The sequence below is a fragment of the Tympanuchus pallidicinctus genome, unplaced genomic scaffold, assembly GCF_026119805.1.
Source record: "Tympanuchus pallidicinctus isolate F22 unplaced genomic scaffold, pur_lepc_1.0 scaffold38, whole genome shotgun sequence".
Lineage (NCBI taxonomy): Eukaryota > Metazoa > Chordata > Aves > Galliformes > Phasianidae > Tympanuchus > Tympanuchus pallidicinctus.
The window spans coordinates 667,099-684,286 of NW_026294756.1; the positions used below are offsets into that span (position 1 = coordinate 667,099).

The 17,188-nt window shown below is 55.3% G+C and overlaps 2 protein-coding genes across 2 annotated transcripts; both read left to right on the plus strand.

Annotated features, from left to right (window-relative positions):
• Positions 1 to 1,620: 1,620 nt before the first annotated feature.
• Positions 1,621 to 12,863, plus strand: CERS1 (ceramide synthase 1). The gene is made up of 7 exons (XM_052699745.1): positions 1,621 to 1,908; positions 8,167 to 8,326; positions 8,856 to 9,036; positions 9,401 to 9,562; positions 10,495 to 10,642; positions 11,187 to 11,335; positions 11,797 to 12,863. Exons 1-7 carry the CDS (start codon positions 1,687 to 1,689, stop codon positions 11,837 to 11,839), a joined length of 1,065 nt encoding a protein of 354 aa, XP_052555705.1. The 5' UTR covers positions 1,621 to 1,686; the 3' UTR covers positions 11,840 to 12,863.
• A 257-nt stretch (positions 12,864 to 13,120) lies between these two features.
• On the plus strand, positions 13,121 to 17,156 carry GDF1 (growth differentiation factor 1). The gene is made up of 2 exons (XM_052699744.1): positions 13,121 to 13,933; positions 14,608 to 17,156. Exons 1-2 carry the CDS (start codon positions 13,648 to 13,650, stop codon positions 15,438 to 15,440), a joined length of 1,119 nt encoding a protein of 372 aa, XP_052555704.1. The 5' UTR covers positions 13,121 to 13,647; the 3' UTR covers positions 15,441 to 17,156.
• Positions 17,157 to 17,188: the final 32 nt, after the last annotated feature.

Below are 17,188 nucleotides of genomic sequence, written 5' to 3' on the forward strand. Positions count from 1 at the left end.
CATGAGGAACAGAGCACTGTGTGGTTTTATGCCTTGGACTCCTGTGCAGCATTTCAGGCTGCCTTTTGTGTCGAGATACGAGGAGCAGATGTCCGTCCGGAACCCTCAGCGGGGCCTCCTGAGCTGCAATGTTTGATTTATCTTCTGAATTATCTTTTGGAAAACGTTTTCGGGAGAGGGAGAAGAGGGGGTTTATGCTACACTGCAAACGGTCTGAATGGCGTTTCCTTTGTGCCCACCTCGCAGCCATTGCTCTGAAAGAGCTCATTGTCTCTTGCCTTGGCTTGTTTAGCAAGCAGCTCTTTTCAGTGAGGGGTTTTTCGTGGTCCAGTCTTGAATGAATGTTTCCTTTGTGGAGCTGTCTGAGCGAGATGTGAAAGGGGCTTGTGTGCTCAGGGCAGCCATTGCCCACTTGATGGGCCATGATAAATTGACTTAAAAATGTAAACAATAAAAGCAAGTGGCGGAGAAGGAGCCAAACCTGTCAGTGTGAGAATAGGGGAACGTGTTGTTCAAACCTGTGAGAGGAATGAGTTTGTGTTTCCTCTTTGCTGCCTGGGACCAATTAGAGAAGTTCCAAAGAACTTGAAGGCAGAATGAGTCGGCGGTGGGACTTTCAGATGGCTTAAAACTCCTATTTCTTCAACTTACAATTCCACAGATGGGTTTTCTCTTTATGAGTGATCATTTGTCTGTCTCTGCTAACAGGGAGCCTTACTGCTGCACTTGAGGTTGTCATTGAGGTGCATTGGGCACCAATTGCTGCTCCGTGGCTGATGCACAGCACAGCTGTGCTGCTCCAATGCATTGCTCTGAGGTTCCTGTGCTGCCTCAGCAAGGAGAGAATTTGTGTCAGCATTTCAGGAGAACCTTCGTCTTAAACCTTGCAAAGCAAACGTTTGAGCTGTGGATGGCGATCGATTTGACTGCTGTTAATTGTGAGCTCCTTGTTGATGAGATTTCTGCTGTATGAACAGCAGTGTGTGCTGGAACGCAGGCTGCCCAACTCGGGAGGAGGTGCTCGGTAAGGGCTGGCATAAGGGCTGGCCCCGAGGCAGGGTTTGCATTTCTCCAGGTGCATCTCCTTACCCCACAGCCTTTTTGATCCGTGGCCGAACTTCGGCACCTGTTGTAACCGTGACGGGGTGGTGGGAACGAGCGAGGAGAGGAGAAAGAGGACAAATTCCTGCTGTGCGAGGCTTTTGCGAGACCGGTGGAACAGAGGGAAGCGCGGAGAATCGTTTACAGAATAATAATAAGGAGTGGACGTGAGGATGTTGAACGCGGAGGGCTCTGCAGGGTGGCGTCGCCGGGCTGCTGACGGCATCCTGCAGGGCACAGCTGCTCCCGCCGCCCCGTCACGAGGTGCCATCTGAAATCCCGGTGTTTTTGCCGGCGGGTCTCGCTGTCGCCGTGCCCGCTGTGGGGGCCATCGTTGGAGAGAGCGATCGCGTCGCTTTCCGCGTTAGAAATTTCAGCGTAGCTTCATTCAGCCCGCTGCCAGGCCCCCTATGAGCCGCCGCTCATTAGCAGGCACCGGCCGGAGCGCGGAGGCTCCTCCCGTGGGCGGCTCCATGGCCCGGTAACGGCGGGGGCCGGGGGGGGGGCCGGGCCGACCCGCTCTGCGCGGAGCCTGCGCGGTGCCGCCGGGCACGGCGGGGCGATGGGCGAGCGACGCTGAGCGCCATGCGGGGCTCCGAGCCCATGCCCGGCTACGGGCAGCTGCTGCGGCGCGGATACGGCAGCCTGGTGGCGGCCGCGCGGGGCTGCGCGGACTGCGGCTGGGAGCTGTCGAGGAGGACGTGGGCCGAGAACGCGCACCTGCGCTGGGGAGAAGTGCTGCTGTGCGGGCTGTGCGCGCTGGGTTGGACCGTGCTGCGCCGCGCCGCCGCCCGCCGCGTCTTTCGGGTCAGTACCGCGGGATGCGGGAGGGCTCCGGTCCTCCTTTCCCGGGGCTGCGGCTCGTTCCGACGCCCTGCCCTGAGGTTAAACCCCGCGGGTTGCGCGGCTGAGCGCCTCTCCCGCTGCGGTCGAATCCTCCTTGCGCAGAGCGGCCGCTCCTCGCCCCGCAGGGCTCCATCCCGAGCTCGCAGAGAAGCGTGCTGTTCTTCTAGGGAGCTCGGGTGGTTTGTGTGGGAAGAATCCGTCCCCCGGGGCCGCGTGCCGTGAGGGGGCATTGCGGTCCCGCCCCGGGCAGCATCCTGCAGGGCAGAGCGTCGCCGGAGGGCCGGGGGTCCCGTTGCACGGGAGAGCTCTATCCGCGCTGTGTAACGGGGTCGGGTAGGGGGCCGGGGATTATTTCTTGCAGGTGCTCAAAGGATCAGGCCACGTTTCTCAGCATCAGCTGCGGTTTGTGTGAAAAATGTCCTTCCCCGCTTTCCTTCCCTGGCGCGGCAGTGGGGTTGGCTGCGTGCTGCAGTGCTGGGCTGACCTTCAGAGCTGGGGATGCAGGGTGCTTGCATGCAGGTTGCTCAGCCCCCGGTTGGGTTTGCTGACCATCATCCCCGGTAGTGCTGTGCTTTGTGAGGAGCAGAATGAACAGGACTTCCCTGAGAATGAAGAACAGTCCCGTTTAATTTTATTTTGTTTTTTATTTTTTGCTGTGGAAAGCATCCATAATGAATTGAGCCCTACTGCTTCCTTTCTGATGCTGTCCCAGCAGTAGCAATTTCTTCTTCTCTGCCTTCCCAGAGAGGTGCTGTTGCTCTGCAGTGCCGTTCCTGCAGCCTTGAGAGGATTGCAACAGCAGAACTAACGCAGGCGTTGCGTGTTGGGTCAGGTGGGAGTCCTCAGCTCTCAGCTGTTTTCTCATCTCCCGGGAGCACAGCAGCACACAGCCTGGAGCAGTGATGGGAGCGCAGGGCTCCTTGTGCCTGCGTGGGCCAGGCCGCGTGCCCTGGGGAAATCACTTCCTTCAGAAACTGTTTCAGAGATTGAAGAGAGCTACCTTGCATCCTGCAATTAGGCCATCAGGACTTACGTTGCTGAGGCCTCCAAAGCAGCTCTGCTTTTGCTTTTCAGAGTTGCTTTTGCTTATCCAGTGGAGCTGGAGCCTGACCTTGTGCAAAGTTCCAGTCCAAGGCCTCTGGAGCCATTGGAAGCTGATGGTTAGGCAAGGTGTCAGTGATAATGGGATGGCTTTCTGTGCAGGGCTGTTTCCCCTCATTCCCTGCAGCCCCATCTGCCTGGGGCTGCTGATGGGATGCACCCAGTGCCTGGGAGCTCTGGGCTGGAGGTGATGATAGGTCTGCTGTAACAAACGGGGTGTGTTCCCTTCATGCTCCAGTTTCTCCTTGTAAAAGGCCCAGCTTTACAGAGCGAGAAGTAATCAGAGTGTGAAAAAAGCTCTTGGAGCTGTGCAGTCCTCTCCGTGCCCTCGGAGGACACTTGGCAGTGTGCACCAATGCTGAGGTATTGTTCCCAGGGAGAAGTGGGTCATGTTTGTAATTGCAGAGGAGCAAGGAGGGTTCATCAGAGCCAGTTCTTGTGGCTACGCCTGCGTTTGCTGCAGGGGTGAGCGGGTGTGAGATAGCATCAGTTTCCTCCCAGCGGAGAGGTGGAGGGGTGGCAGCAGTGAGAGACAACTGTGTGTGTATTTACTTCCAATTGAAGAACTTGAAGCATTTCTCTATTTGTTCTGCTGGACTTAGTATGGGAAAATCTGGGGACTGTGGCTGTCCTCACCAGCCTTTGGCAGGTTTTATGAGACAGGTTTGTATTGCGTGCCTCCTGCGTGGGCAGCGGGGCATCCAGCAAGAAGCTTCCTCACTTGGGGAAAAGTCAGTGAGAAAGTAAAACCCTCTTGCTTAACGCTGGAAGGAAACTTGTCCCACGTTCAGGACTGCCTCCCAGTGCAGACTCAGAGCATCCTTCCTCCTTTTGAATGCCTTCACATTCCCTGCAAGAACTGAAATACAGTTATGAAAATGAATGCACTCTGTGTCCGGAGAATGCTACTTTCCTGTGTGCTGCTTATAAATAATAGATCTTGCAGCTTGAATTGTAACTGTGTGTCTGCAGAGGAAGTGACTCTTACCGTGAGACCTTGAGGCCTGAACCACGCCGTGCATCTCACTTTGCTCTGGCCGCTCCTCTGTGAGATGAGTGCCTTGAAGCCATGCAGCTCTTCCTGTGCTATTTGCATTGCCCCACTTTTCTCTGTGGGAGCAGCAGGGCAGCGGTTTTGTTTCTCACCACAGCAGCATTTAACCTTTGTCACGAAACATCTGACTGAAGAAGCAGTGGAGTCTGTGCGTGATGGAGGGGGTTGGTTAGGGTCTGAGAGCGTGTGCTTCTCACCCATTGAAACTGCTGGGTCTGTGTGTTAGAGGTGGTTTTCCCATCATCCTTAGAGCAAAGATAATTTTTGCCCGTCGTCTCTTTTTCACAGGATCCTTGCTTGGTGTGAAAATGGAAAAGAGTTGTTTTGGTGTAGGAAGGATCCCAAGTAGCTGAGCAAATGTGGATTAGCAGACAGGGAGAGTCCCCGACGGCTGGTGTGTGGAGTGGCTGCAGGCACTCTGAGAGTTGGGTTAAAGAGCAGCAACCTGAGCATCCCTGTGTGAGCTGAGCATCCGCAGGGCAGCTGACAGCCAAGTGCATTCTGTTCTGAATGAAAGCTCCAGTTCTGCCTCTGAATCTGATGGCTGTCAGGTCCCCCCTGCTGCCTTTTCTCTGCAGTGGGTGAATGTTTTCTGTTTTAGGCCCACTAGTCAGCTTGCTGCCTCGGTGGCATAATTTGTAGGACGTTGCAGTGTCTTCTGCAAGGAGAAGTATTTTGCACATTGGAAAATGGCTCTGAAAACAGAGTTTCTAGAGGAGTGCTACCGTATCGTCTCACCACTGATGTGGAAGCTGGAAAGCAATGCTCCCTATTCTCCCTCTCAGTGATTTATGTAACTTCTCTCCATTTTACAGTATTGTCAAGGCTTGGTTTTTTTCCAAACCCCAGAACAGGGCATGTGAATTGAAGGGAACGATTGCTGTCCCCAAACCCACCACCCAGAGCAGCCCTTGCTGCTGGCTCTTCCGCACCCACCTCCCCGGCTCATCCCACTGCGCTCTGCTCAGCATTTGAAGCACAAACTGTGGCAGCTCAACAGGGGAACCACAACAATGGGCCTTTTCTTCACTCTGGGAGCGAAGCCGCAGGTCTCCGAGCGGGGGCTGCCCTCCCCGTGCTGCTGTGTCAGCACTCAGGCATGAGAAGGTTATTCAGCCCCCGCAGCACCCTGTTGGCAGCTGTGTTGGGTCTCCAGAGAGTGTCTGCTATTGCTTTTCTCTCCGTGGGGGAAATTTGACTGCTTGCAGAGGAACCGAGGAAGAAATAATGTCTTTTGGCTTGCTGCAATTGTCACAGTGCGTTTCGTCACATTTATCTGGGAAGTGTTGTCCAGAGCCCAGCCCAGCTTCCCTGTGCCTTTGCTGAGAAACCGAGGTGCTGAGAGGCTGTAACAAGCTGTGATTCATAACCTGTCGCTGCAAACCTGCCAGGTTGCTGGGAGGACTCCTGCCCTGCTGCAGTAGCTGCCCGCAGATTTAAGGGGATGCTCTGCTTTTCTCCAGTGCCCCAGGCTGCAGGAGGGGTGTGAGTGTGTTTGGTTTTTTCTCTGAGTATGTATTTTTTGACACTTCTCTGGAGCTGTGGGCAGCAGCCGTTTCCATTTGGTTTTTCTTTCCCTCCAGCTCCAAGCTGCTCTCACAGTGCTCTCGCCCGCTGCTGTGCTCTTTCCCAGTCCCCAGGTTGTGCCAGGCAGTGCGGGGGAGCTGGCGCAGCCCTCCCACCCTGTTTCCCATTAATTTTACAAGTGAATCAGAAGGTTCTTGTGAAGGTTTGTGTGGGAGTATCGTGGAGGTAGGAAGAGCCGGTCGTCCTTTAAGAGCAGCCCCATTACATCACTTGCCAAGAGCTTTGGGCTCTTTCAGCCGGAGCCAGATCCACTGCTCCAGCAGCAGCACCCGTTGCCCTTAGCAACAGGCATCTCCGTGCTGTTGCCATGGGGACGACAGCTGGGTAGCAGGAGGGCATCTCCTGCCTTGCGCATCTCCTACCTCACACGTCTCCTGCCCTGAGGACAGGTTTGCCAGGTTTGCTGCACTGTTACAACCTCTGCCAAGGGCCCGAGCCTCCAGAAACGGCTGGCCCAGCAGGATGTGCTGAGTGATAGCCCTTGTCGTCAGCTCTGCCTGCCTGGAATAGAAATGTAAGTTGCCCTCACCCTTTTCAGGTGGGGAACTGAGGTGCAGAGATGCAGCTGAGTGACTTGGCTGGTGACTGACAGCACTGCTGCAACGGGGTCGTGGGGTTGAGCCCTGTGTCCTAAATCCAGTCCCTAATGAAGAGCACAGGAGTGGCAAAGGTCTGCCTTGGCAAAGTGTTGAGCTGCCCCCGCAGCTGAGCTGCTTCTCTGCTCCACTTTATGGAGATACAAATAATTCATGCTTTCTGGGCTTGGGACTTTCTGTCTCTGCATTATTCATTCACCCTTCAAGCTTCCTTCTCTTTTTCCTGCCGTGGCTCCTGTTGGAAGAGGCTTTGGCAGCAGTGTGTTCTCAGCCACGCTGTGAATGCAGGATGCACGGGGAGGCCGGCGCTGCCCCTCTTTGGCTGCAGGGGCTGTGGGCAGCTTGGCAGAGCACTTGGGGCTGCTGCTTCCAGGTCGGAATTTCCCAGCGCTGCTCTAAGCTCAGAACAAAGCACTTTTAGACCGAGAGTGGAGTCCTTTGAAAGCCTGACACAGAGAGGGGCTAAAAGCCAGGCGGGCCTCTGCCTGGGGACAGCTGGAGCCTTAATATAGCCTTTGAGCATCAAGGAGCCAGGCGCGGGCTGCAGAAAGTGCTGACCTGGGGCAGGGTATGGTTACTTTGCAAGCGTTTTGTTTTCATCTCTGGCTTATCTCTCCCAGTGGAGCTCCCCCACCCGGGGCCTCGGGGTGTGTTATCTGTTTCAGGAGAGGCAATTCCTGCTGGACGCTGAGTGATGCTCTGCTGCAGCCGGGTGGAGGCTGCTGGGACTGGTAGGGCCCTGTCAGTCTCATGATTAGAAGCAGAGATGGTGTCTGGTGTTGCTCAGCTGCCACTGAGGGAAAACATCAGCGCTGAGAGCCATGGCTGAGCTGAGGGCGCTCGCTCATCCTGCGGAGCGCTCATGATCTGATCCGGAACAGCTCATGCTATCCTTCATTTCCTGGGGAGCTGAGCTGTTTAAAATGCTGGAGCTTTGCTTTCATTGTGATTTCTGAGCAGCCCCCGGCCCCTCGCTCTCTTGCTGTTGCGAAGTATGAGTATCAAAAATCAGGTGCACTACTCATCATCCTCAGCATCGTGGGGAACTTGAAGTGAGAAAGTTTCATTCTTAATAGAACGAGTGATCCACTGAGCTGCTCGTCCCCTCCTTCATCACTTTGGCCATATTTGGGGAGGCTTTGCCTCCTGTCTCTGAGTCCTGACCAGCAGGAAGGGTGCTGCAAACCAGAGGAGTGAAAAACAAGCCAGCTGTGGGTGAGCCTGGGGTGAGGGAGCAGGAGGAGCAGCCCTTACACACACATTACATGCAGAGTTGCTCCCTCCGGTGCTGGCTGTGCAGGAGGATGCTGTGCCCCGCTGCTTGGAAAGCAGCAGCAGCAGCTGTGTTCAGGACTCAGCAGAACCATCACTTCCTCCCTTGAAAGGTTCTTTTCTGGGACCTGGCAGCACTGCAAAGTCCAAATGCATAGGGTGGTATTGTTAGAGCTTCCTCTTCTGGATTTCCTTATGCAGATGGGACTTGATTTTATTACAGTTGTATTGATTCTGTTCTGCAAAAGCAAGTTGTGGTCAGCCCTGCTCCTGGAGCCAGGGTGATGGAGTGATGCCCAGACCCTGGGATGCGTGCTGTAGATTTCCTCCTTCTCTGCAAGGCTCTGCTTTTGCAGCTTTCCAATGTGGCCAAGGCAGAGTGGATGAATCTCCAACTTTGCGTTTTTCCCCGCTTTAGGCTCTTTCTCGGACCTCGTAGCTCAAGCTGTAAAGAAAACCAAAATAATGAGACTCACGTCCTTGGTTTTGTCCTCTCTGGCAGTGCCTGCAGAGTGCGGTGTTGGAGTCCCTTAGGGATTCTGTGAGCTTTGTGCTGGGCTCCTCGGGGTCTCCTTGCCTTGTGGTGACACATCTCCCTTCTCCTTACAGCCCTTCGGTGAGTGGTGCAAGCTGCAGCCAAAAGATGCTGCCAAGATGCCTGAGAGTGCCTGGAAGCTGCTTTTCTACACAATATCCTGGTCCTATGGCTGCTACCTGCTGTTCTTCACTGATTACCCCTTCTTCTACGACCCACCGTCCGTTTTTTATGGTACAGTAAGAGTCAGGGAGAAGGGGGTGTGCAGTAGGATGTTCAGGTTCATAGGAAACCTGAGTTGAACGAGGGAACTGAAGTTGGTGGGAGAGAAATTCTCAGACCAAGCCTCCACATTAACTTTTCTGTGATGATTTTAGTGCAGAACAGGCCGCCTCTATTACTTTGTTACAGAGAGGGTGTCACCTAGTGGCTGTTGCAGACAGCAGGGTCTGGGTTTTGGCTACGGAGCAAAGAGGGGTTGAGGAGTTAGAGAAGGAGGGAAGTAAATCAGGGCTTCTACCCTACGTCCCTGAGTGGGAATGGGTCTGATGCCAGAGGAGGAGTCTGGGAGCCAGGATGCCTGGGTCCTCTTCCAGAATTCACCTTGTTTTCATCTGGGAAGTCCTGAGTGGAAGCTGAGCACAGCAAAGTGCTGACAGGCGCCCAGGGCAGCTCTGCTGCTGTTGGCTCCTGGCTGTTTGCGCTCCTCTGTGATGTTGATGAGGGCTCTGGGTTCACCCTGGGTGTCTTTCTCCCATTTTAGACTGGAAGAAGGGCATGGATGTGCCCACGGACATCGCTATCGCCTACCTGTTGCAGTGCAGCTTCTATGGGCACTCCATCTATGCCACTGCCTACATGGACACGTGGCGCAAGGACTCCGTTGTCATGCTGCTCCACCACGTGGTTGCTCTGACCCTTATAGCCTTCTCCTACGCTTTCAGGTGAGGGTCTTGGCTGTCGTGCTGTCCCCCTGTGCTGTACCTGTGCCAGCCTTGGGCAGCGTGCAGCAAAGGCTGTGGCTTTTCTGTGCTCCCATGCATCTCCTGTGTATGGGGGACTCACCCAGGGCTGGCGCAGATTCTTCCCACCTCTAACCCTGCACTCCCACAGCAATCCCAGTGCTCACAAACCGTTGCATAGTGCAGACCTGCCCTGCAGCCTGCTGCCACGCTGTGCCTTCCCAGGCCTTGTTCTGTGCTGTTCACAGAGCCCAGCTGCTTATGGTGCGGGGGGCGATGTGTGCTGTGTGCTGACGCAGACCCGGTGGTCCACATCTCCCTCCCTCCCTGTTCCCCTTTCCTGTAGGTACCACAACGTGGGCATCCTCGTGCTCTTCCTGCATGATGTTAATGACGTGCAGCTGGAATTCACTAAGCTCAATGTCTACTTCAAGCACCGGGGGGGTGTCTACCATCGGCTCAACGACATCATCTCCAACATTGGCTGCCTCACCTTCAGTGTCAGCTGGTGAGTTTGTCTGCCTACCCAGCCCTGATCCCACTTCCAGCTATCCTTGCCAGCTTTTGCAGTCCCCCTGGTGCCCCGGGGTACAGCCTGCTGGGTGTGTGTGCATGGGAACGAGTTGTTTCTATAAACTATTTGGGAAGAGGTTCCTGCAGAGCCTGACCCCATGCTGGGCTTGGAATCCTTCTGTAGTCACTTTGCCGTCTGTCACCACAGAAGTGCCTGTGAAATTTTGCTTGCAGCATGACAAATGACCCCAGGGGAGGAGGAGCTGTTCCCATTTTCCCACTCATTTGGTTTTAGCATTAATAAACAATTTTTGTGGGTTGGGTTTTTTTTTTTTTTCTTCTTCTTTTTTATTTTATTTATTTTTTTTTTGAAGAAGCAAATGGGATGTGGGCCTCAGATCTCAGCCCTGCTGCTCCTCCTGGGGAAAGGCAGGAGAGAAAGATGAAGAGCAGAGATAAATTACTCACAGGTTGTCACTCCTGGTGCATCCCTTTGTCTCCTTCCTCCCTCTCTGCAGGCTTCTCTGAAAAGGAGAGGTGGCAACAGGAGCGATTGATATGAGGGGGAAGGAGAACCAGGAAGGTTTTGAGTGATAAACAAGGGATGCACAGAACTAAGAAAACCTTCCAGCTGTACTCCTCTGCTGTGCCCCCATCCAGCTGAGAAAATCTGCACTGTAGAATTCCCTCTACTCTGAGAAAGCCATTGCTCAGCCTGGTGCTGGTGCTCAGCCTGTGGCAGTAGTACCCTCACTGATGTACCTGCGTGTGTGAAGTCTTAGAACCGGGCCTTTAAACCCAAATCAGATGCCAGGGGCTGGGACTGCCAGCTGCAAGAGGAGCTGACAAGGGAGGCTGTGCTGGAGGCAGCTGCTCTGGGAATCCCTGGGGGCCATTAATCCCACCCTGCTCCCTCTGCCCTGGCAGGTTTTGGTTCCGTCTCTACTGGTTTCCCCTCAAGGTGCTCTACGCCACTTGCTACTCCAGCCTCCAGTCGGTTCCTAATATCCCCTTCTATTTCTTCTTCAATGCTCTGCTCCTTGTCCTCACTCTGATGAACATCTACTGGTTTCTGGTGAGTAGGGGAAGCTCAGCCACCCCTGCGCTGCCTCTCCTGCCTCAACTGCCGCTGTGCAATGCTTGCTGCCTGCCTCTCCAGGGTGGCTGTGGGAGCTGCAGGCATGGGGGAAGCGTGGGGTTTGAGAGGGGAGGGAGGAGGGCAGCGCCCAGAGGGCTTCTTGGTGCTGGAATGGAGAATGTCTCAGCCCAGGGATCTGGGGGAAGGGATTGTAGCAGACTGTCATTGCCCCGGGGGCTCCTTGGCACTGGAGCAGGTGGGAATGTGGCACAGGGACACAGGCACAAAAGCCATGGCATCTCGTGAAGTTCTGGGGGAGGGGTGAGGCTGAACGCTGGGCTGGGTGGCAGCTGCATCCATTGTCTGGGGGTGATGAAATCAGTCAAAATGGCATTTGTAGGAGCTTTGTCCACCCCTATGGGAGCTGCTGAAGGGGCTGAAGGCAGCAGAGGAACGCCCCATGCAGCAGATGGGATGGAGCGGGCTGGGTGGAACAGCTCTGGGCCTGGGGTTGTGGCTGATGGTGCCTTTCCCCCTGCAGTACATCGTCCTGTTTGTGGCCAAGGTGCTGATGGGGCAGGTGCACGAGGTGAATGACGTGCGTGAGTACGATGTGGAGGACAGCAAGAAAACCACAGCGGGCAAGAAGAAAGAGAGTGGGCTCCAGCTGCCCAATGCTCTGAAAGAAGGGTGCGTGGGCAGGGGTGGGGACATGGGCAGCACCTCTGGGTTGGGAGAAGGGAAGATGCTGTGGAGCAGCATTCAAAGCATCCACCACTGGGCTGGAAAAGAGAAGGATGTCTTGATGCAGAGTGTAAAAAATAGCTGCAGGGAAGAACTTTGTGTCTCCACATCCCAGCACTGCGGTGTCTGTCCACCTTTGTCCCATGGATCCTCACCTTTCCCTTCCCCTCCTCACCAGCAGAACTGGCTGTGTGTGACATTGCTCCCCCTGAGCAGCATCTGCTGTTTGTGTGGAGCACAAAGTCAGGTGAGCTGCCGGATCCTGTAAAGCAGGTCTGACTGATGGGACCAGCCTCAAAATGCCTGCATGAGCCTGTTATGGCAGATCAGCAGTGATGTGTGAGAGTAAGGGAGAGACAGTCAGTGCAGAGGCCCAAGCTCATTGTCTGCTGTGCTCTCATTCACAGGATGCACCTGAAGAACGGACTTGTGAAAGACAAGCGGTTATAAGAGAGTGGCTGCTGCAGCCTGGCTGGATCTGGGGACTGAGCCAGGACCCTACGCTCAATCCCAGCAAATGAAAGGCACAAGAAGAGCTTAATCCCCAACGCCCCTTCATCCCCTGCCTGGAGCCGGGGAAGAGATGCCACTGATGGAACAGGCCCCTGCCAGGCCTTGCCTGTGACCAGGCTTCACCTGATGCTGTGTACTTTCTGTAGCCTGTACGTGCTGGTTCAGTTGAGAGGCAGTGGCTTTGCTGGTCCAGGTAGGATTTGGAGCTGGCTTTAGGTCCCCTGGTGCTTCCTCTTTCACTCCATCCATCCCTCAGCTATTCTCAGTCTCTTTGTGATTTCTCCTGTTGTTTGCATTGGCCCCTCCCCACCACTCTGCCTCAGCAGCACTGAAGGGTTCTCTGATGCAGTGTCAGGTGGGGAGGGAAACGTCCTCTCCCCCATTGGCACTGCAGTATCAGGCATAGGGAACCCAAAGCCAGCTCTGCTCCTGGAGCCAGCAGGCAGCAGAGAGGTGAAGCAGTGCACTTCTGGGCCTTGCTGACCTGGAGGGGTCTCTAACTCGGAGATGTCTGTGCTTCTCTGGAGGCTGCAGCATGCAGCACAGTTCTCTCGTGCAGGTCTTCCTGGAAACCCAGCCCTACAGCATTATTCCGGCCCAGGATGAGGGCCAGGACATCTTGTTCGCTTAAAAAGCCCATGTAAGAGATATCTGCAGACTCTTGCCCAGCAACGTCTGCTTGCTTGAGTGAAGAGCAGTCAATCTCTGCTGCCTGTGCTGGTTTTCCAGGCAGCGTTGACCCGAGCCTGGTGGGGTCTGGGGGCTGGGGCTGACCCAGCACAGAGCTCCCCCTGGTTGGAATCAGTAGGCAGTGGTAGGATACTGGATGCATCAACTCCAGGCATCATAGGTTGACTAATTATTATTTTTTTTAATTTTATTTTTTACTGTTTGATCTCTTTATGTTGATTTGACTCACTGCTGCCACGTGAGCCTCAGGGAAACTGAAAGCAAAATGTGACTTTGGCTTGATGGAAACTGCCAAGCTGTGGCAGGATGCGTCACCTTGTAATTTCCTAGCAGAGTTTCAGAGGGCTCTATCTGTGTGCTTTAGTTTCTTGGCTTTTGAACTGGATTTGCAGGAAGGAGGAAACGAAGGAAGCTGAATCTCAGTGTGTTGGAGTGCTGGGCACTGGCACTGCTTGGGTTGCAGCATTTGGTGTGTGTGTGCCTGAGCGGGGGGACCCTGTGTGGGAAGTGGGTGCTGGTTGCTGTCTGTGCACCTGGGCTGGGGGAAGATGGTGGGAGCTGAAGGGCAGAGCTTGAAGATGTGCTGTGCTGGAAGTTAACAGCGTTTGGAGAGAAGTGTTAAACACTGTGATTGAGGAGCTGATTGGAGAGGAGGCAGTGAGAGAAGCCCGGACTGAGCAGCGTCTCCCCGGTCTGGGTGGAGTGGCCACCAGATCTGCCCTTCTCCAGGGCACGGGGAGCAGCTCGGCGTGCTGGCAGCATTGCTGCTGCGTGGAACTTCTTGTTGGACCTCAATGGGGTGGAGATGCAGAAGGGGAGGGAGCTCTGAGCTGCTCTCCTGCCACAGCCTCAAAGGGTTAAAAGGCCCCAGGGAGCCAGGGGGGACCGTTCACACCCTCTGCCCAATCCTGGGAATCCCTGTGTGCTAATTGAGCACTAACGAGATCAAAGGCTCCCATCAGGCAATCATCACCCCCTGGCCCTGTCTTCAGTGCAGCTGGCAGTGGGTCCTGTGCACAGCGCTGCTCTTTGTCTGTGGTCAGGAAAGCGGAGTGATGTGGCCTCTCCCTGTGCGTGCCAGCTTTGGAGCTGGCCTCGCCTGGGCTCTCCTTACTGTGAGTCTGGGGATGGATTTAAGTTTACAGGAAAGTTTGCTGTTAAAATCCCTGGGTCTGAGCGTGAAGCCCAGCCCCAAAATCCCCATTCCGGTGCCATCTGTTCTCTGGCGGATCTTCCAGAAGAGAAAGAGCTCTCCTGCAACAAACAGAGACCCGGTGGATGGTTGTAGAGTGGAAGAGTTTAACGTCCCTGGGAACATCATCCGTGTCTTCGCTGACCAAGGTACAGAAATGCTGCCGTTTGAGTCCTGCCTTTTGAAAGCCTCTCGGTGGTCTGGGCTGGGAATGGCTGGGGGAGGACAGGGCAGCAGCCAGAAGTGGTTTCTGAGACCAGTCTTGCCTGTGTATGGTCTGATCTGTGAGCGTGTTGTAGGTAATGATGTTAGAGTTCGGGCTCCCTGCTTCGGGTGGAGGCAGATGCTCAGCAATCCTGCTGGGTCCTGTCCCCATTCTCCTTTTGGTCCTCCTGCCTCGGGCTGCTCTGAGCCATTCCTTTATGTGGCAGCTGCTTTGTCAATGCCATCAGCATCTCAAGGCACGATTGGGTTCTGTTGAGCTCAGATTTCCAGTGGAAATCTAGGGCTGGCTTTCACAGGCAGCTCGTCACTTCAGTCCGTTTGCTGCTATCCGCCCTCCTTTCCCTCCATCCTCTAACAACGCTTCTGCCCCGGGGGCGATGCTGACAGTTTTCTGCAGGCTGTGCTGTGGGGCTGATGGCCCCATCCCAGGCGCTGTCATCTTGATCCAGCAGCTGTGGATGTGTAGAGCTGCCTGTCTCTGCTCTGCCCGTCTTCCTCTTCGTGTGCAGCCAGGAGCTTGATCGACTACTGGGAGGCTGATCCTGCTCGCCATAAGGGGGTTCAGACACCACCACCTCTATTTCTTCTTCTCCATCAGGCCACTTCATTCACAGCACACAGCCCCATCCGCTGCTGTGTCTGCAGAAGCGTCTGTACTTTAACCTCTCTGTGCTGGAGGAGGGTGAGCGCCTGACGATGGCTCAGCTGGAGCTCAAGTTCAGCCACAACTCGTACCACAGCCCGGGCCGGGGGCAGGGCTTTGAGCTGCGGCTGTACCGCAGCTGCCAGGTGCCACTGAGGGGGACGCCGTCCCTGGAGCGAGGCCGCAAGCTGCTGGTGGAGCAGTCCTTCGCCCGCCTGCACAAGTCTCTGCTCTTCAACCTGAGCGATGTGGCAAAGGACTGGACAACTCACAGCAGGAACCTGGGCTTGATCCTGGAGATCGCGGTGAGCGGAGACGGAGCCTCAGCCCCGCTGAGCGCAGGGCCACAGGGCCTCTGTGCCGGCATCGACTCGTTCCTGGATGCCTCTCTCCTGGTGGTGACCCTCAGCCAGCAGCAGTGCGGGGCATCCAGGAGGAGGAGGAGCGCTTACAACGTCCCCATCACACCGAGCAACCTCTGCAAGCCCCGGCGCCTTTACATCAGCTTCAGTGACGTCGGCTGGGAGAACTGGATCATCGCCCCGCAGGGCTACATGGCCAACTACTGCCTGGGCGAGTGCCCCTTCCCCCTGACGGCTGAGCTCAACAGCACCAACCACGCCATCCTGCAGACCATGGTGCACTCACTGGACCCGGAGGGGACACCCCAGCCCTGCTGCGTCCCCGTCAGGCTGTCCCCCATCTCCATCCTCTACTATGACAACAGTGACAACGTGGTGCTGAGGCACTACGAGGACATGGTGGTGGATGAGTGCGGCTGCAGATAGAGGAGTGGTTGTGGGTATGCGCCGTGGGGGACACGGAATGATTGATGGAATAAATCCAAGTGTGATAAATGCCCTCTGTGCTGGTGCTTAGGGAGTTTGCTACTGGGACAAGGAGGTCAGAGCTCCCCTCTGTGCTGCCTTCCTCACGTGCAGGCAGAGAGGAGGTCTGCATGACGGGATGGTGACAGGGCTGGTTTAGTGGCCGTGCTGTGCTGGGTGCCCTGAGATGCTCTGTCAGAGCCTGCAGGTGGTGACGGGGTTATGATCAGGTCTGACCCTGGGTGCTGCTCAGCCATCCGCTGTGGGTGGCAGAGACACCAGGCTGGGAATCCCGGCCTCCGCCTGTGCCTGGCAGAGCAGCTGCTGGGCTTTGTTGTTTTCAGCTTTCTGCAGCTTAGGCGATGCAAAACGAAATGACAAATTTGAAGTGATGCTGGCAGGTTCAGCTGCAGCAGCTCTGGTCCAACTGCAGGAAGAGGTATGGTGTCGTGACGCGAGCTGTGTCCGACTGAATCCCTTCCCCGGGGCAGTGGAGGCTGTGGGACAGCGGTGCTTCTGCTTCACACCTGAGCTGCATGTTGGTGTACTTGGAGCCGAGTTCCCTCTAGCACTGCTTTTTGTTCAGCCCCCATTCACCTGTTGTGGAGGATTTGTCTGCATCAGCCTCTGTGGAGCAGCACCGCAGGGGAGGCGCTGTGGCTGAGGAAGGAGAGCAGGGGCACGCAGTGCCATGTGTGCAGCAGTCGGTGGCGTTTTGACCCCCCCAGCTCCCTCTGCTGCAGCACAGCGCCAAATTCAGCTCGCTGAGCGAAGCAGTGAGTGCAGGCAGCAGCAGCTTTGCACAGCAGTATTACAACCCTCGTAACGCAGGCACAACGTTAATAATGCACATACGCTTTTGGGGGTTGTGATTTATTTGGCTTTTAGGTTTTTTTAGTTTTTTTTTTTTTTTTTTTTGAGGATTTGTGGACAGATCTGCAGCTCTTGGCTGTGCTCCTCAGTCCATTGCAGCAGTTGCTCTCGCAGTGTTCAATGCCATGGCAGTGCTGCGTGCTGCTCCTCCAGCAGAGGCTTTCCTGGCACCGCTGCAGCTTTGCTGTTTTTTGGGGGTGGGGGGAGCAGACAAGGAATCTGAGTTAACTTGAATTATTTTTTTTGAAATATGAGCCTGACAGCACAGCCTGGACTGTTTTTCTTTGTACCTGCTGTGTTGTCTCAAGATCTGATGAAGTATTGCCGAGTGCAGCTCCAAGGAAGCACTGAGGGTTTGAACCACTGCCGGAGCTGCAGAGGAGCGTCTTCCTGCAGCACTGCCCTGCTGCCACTCCTGAACCAGGCTGAGTAGCTGGAGAGCAGCCCTTAGCTGTAGCACTCACCTTCAGCTTCCCCCCAGCCAGCAGTAACCCCTAACGTAGCGCAGAGAAAGCAGCGCCCACCACTGAAGGCTTTAAGAGCTTTGAGTGGGCCGTAACCCAGCAGGAGCCGTTTTCCTTCTCTCCCCATTAAAACAGGAGGGATTTACAAACCCCTCCTCTCCTTTTGGTGGCTGGAGCAGACTGAGGGATGCAGAGCTGTTGCTGGAGCCAGGCTGAGCACCCACCCAGGATCTGCATTTGCTTCCCCCCGTCCGCTCTGCCCCCCCCCCCCCCCCTCCCCCCACTTTTGTACCAGTCTGTGTTTAAAGGAAGTAATAAACTTGAAGTTTCTACAATCATACTAAGTTTTAATGAATGGTGCATGGTTTCCTC

Bases quoted from the DNA above. Each gene is read 5' to 3' on its own strand.
- GDF1 (XM_052699744.1), top strand. From the start codon at position 13,648: ATGTGGCCTCTCCCTGTGCGTGCCAGCTTTGGAGCTGGCCTCGCCTGG. The intron at 13,934-14,607 runs GTACAGAAATGC...CTTCTCCATCAG, and splicing joins CCGTGTCTTCGCTGACCAAG to GCCACTTCATTCACAGCACA.
- CERS1 (XM_052699745.1), top strand. From the start codon at position 1,687: ATGCGGGGCTCCGAGCCCATGCCCGGCTACGGGCAGCTGCTGCGGCGC. The intron at 1,909-8,166 runs GTCAGTACCGCG...TTCTCCTTACAG, and splicing joins CCGCCCGCCGCGTCTTTCGG to CCCTTCGGTGAGTGGTGCAA. The intron at 8,327-8,855 runs GTACAGTAAGAG...CTCCCATTTTAG, and splicing joins CCCACCGTCCGTTTTTTATG to ACTGGAAGAAGGGCATGGAT.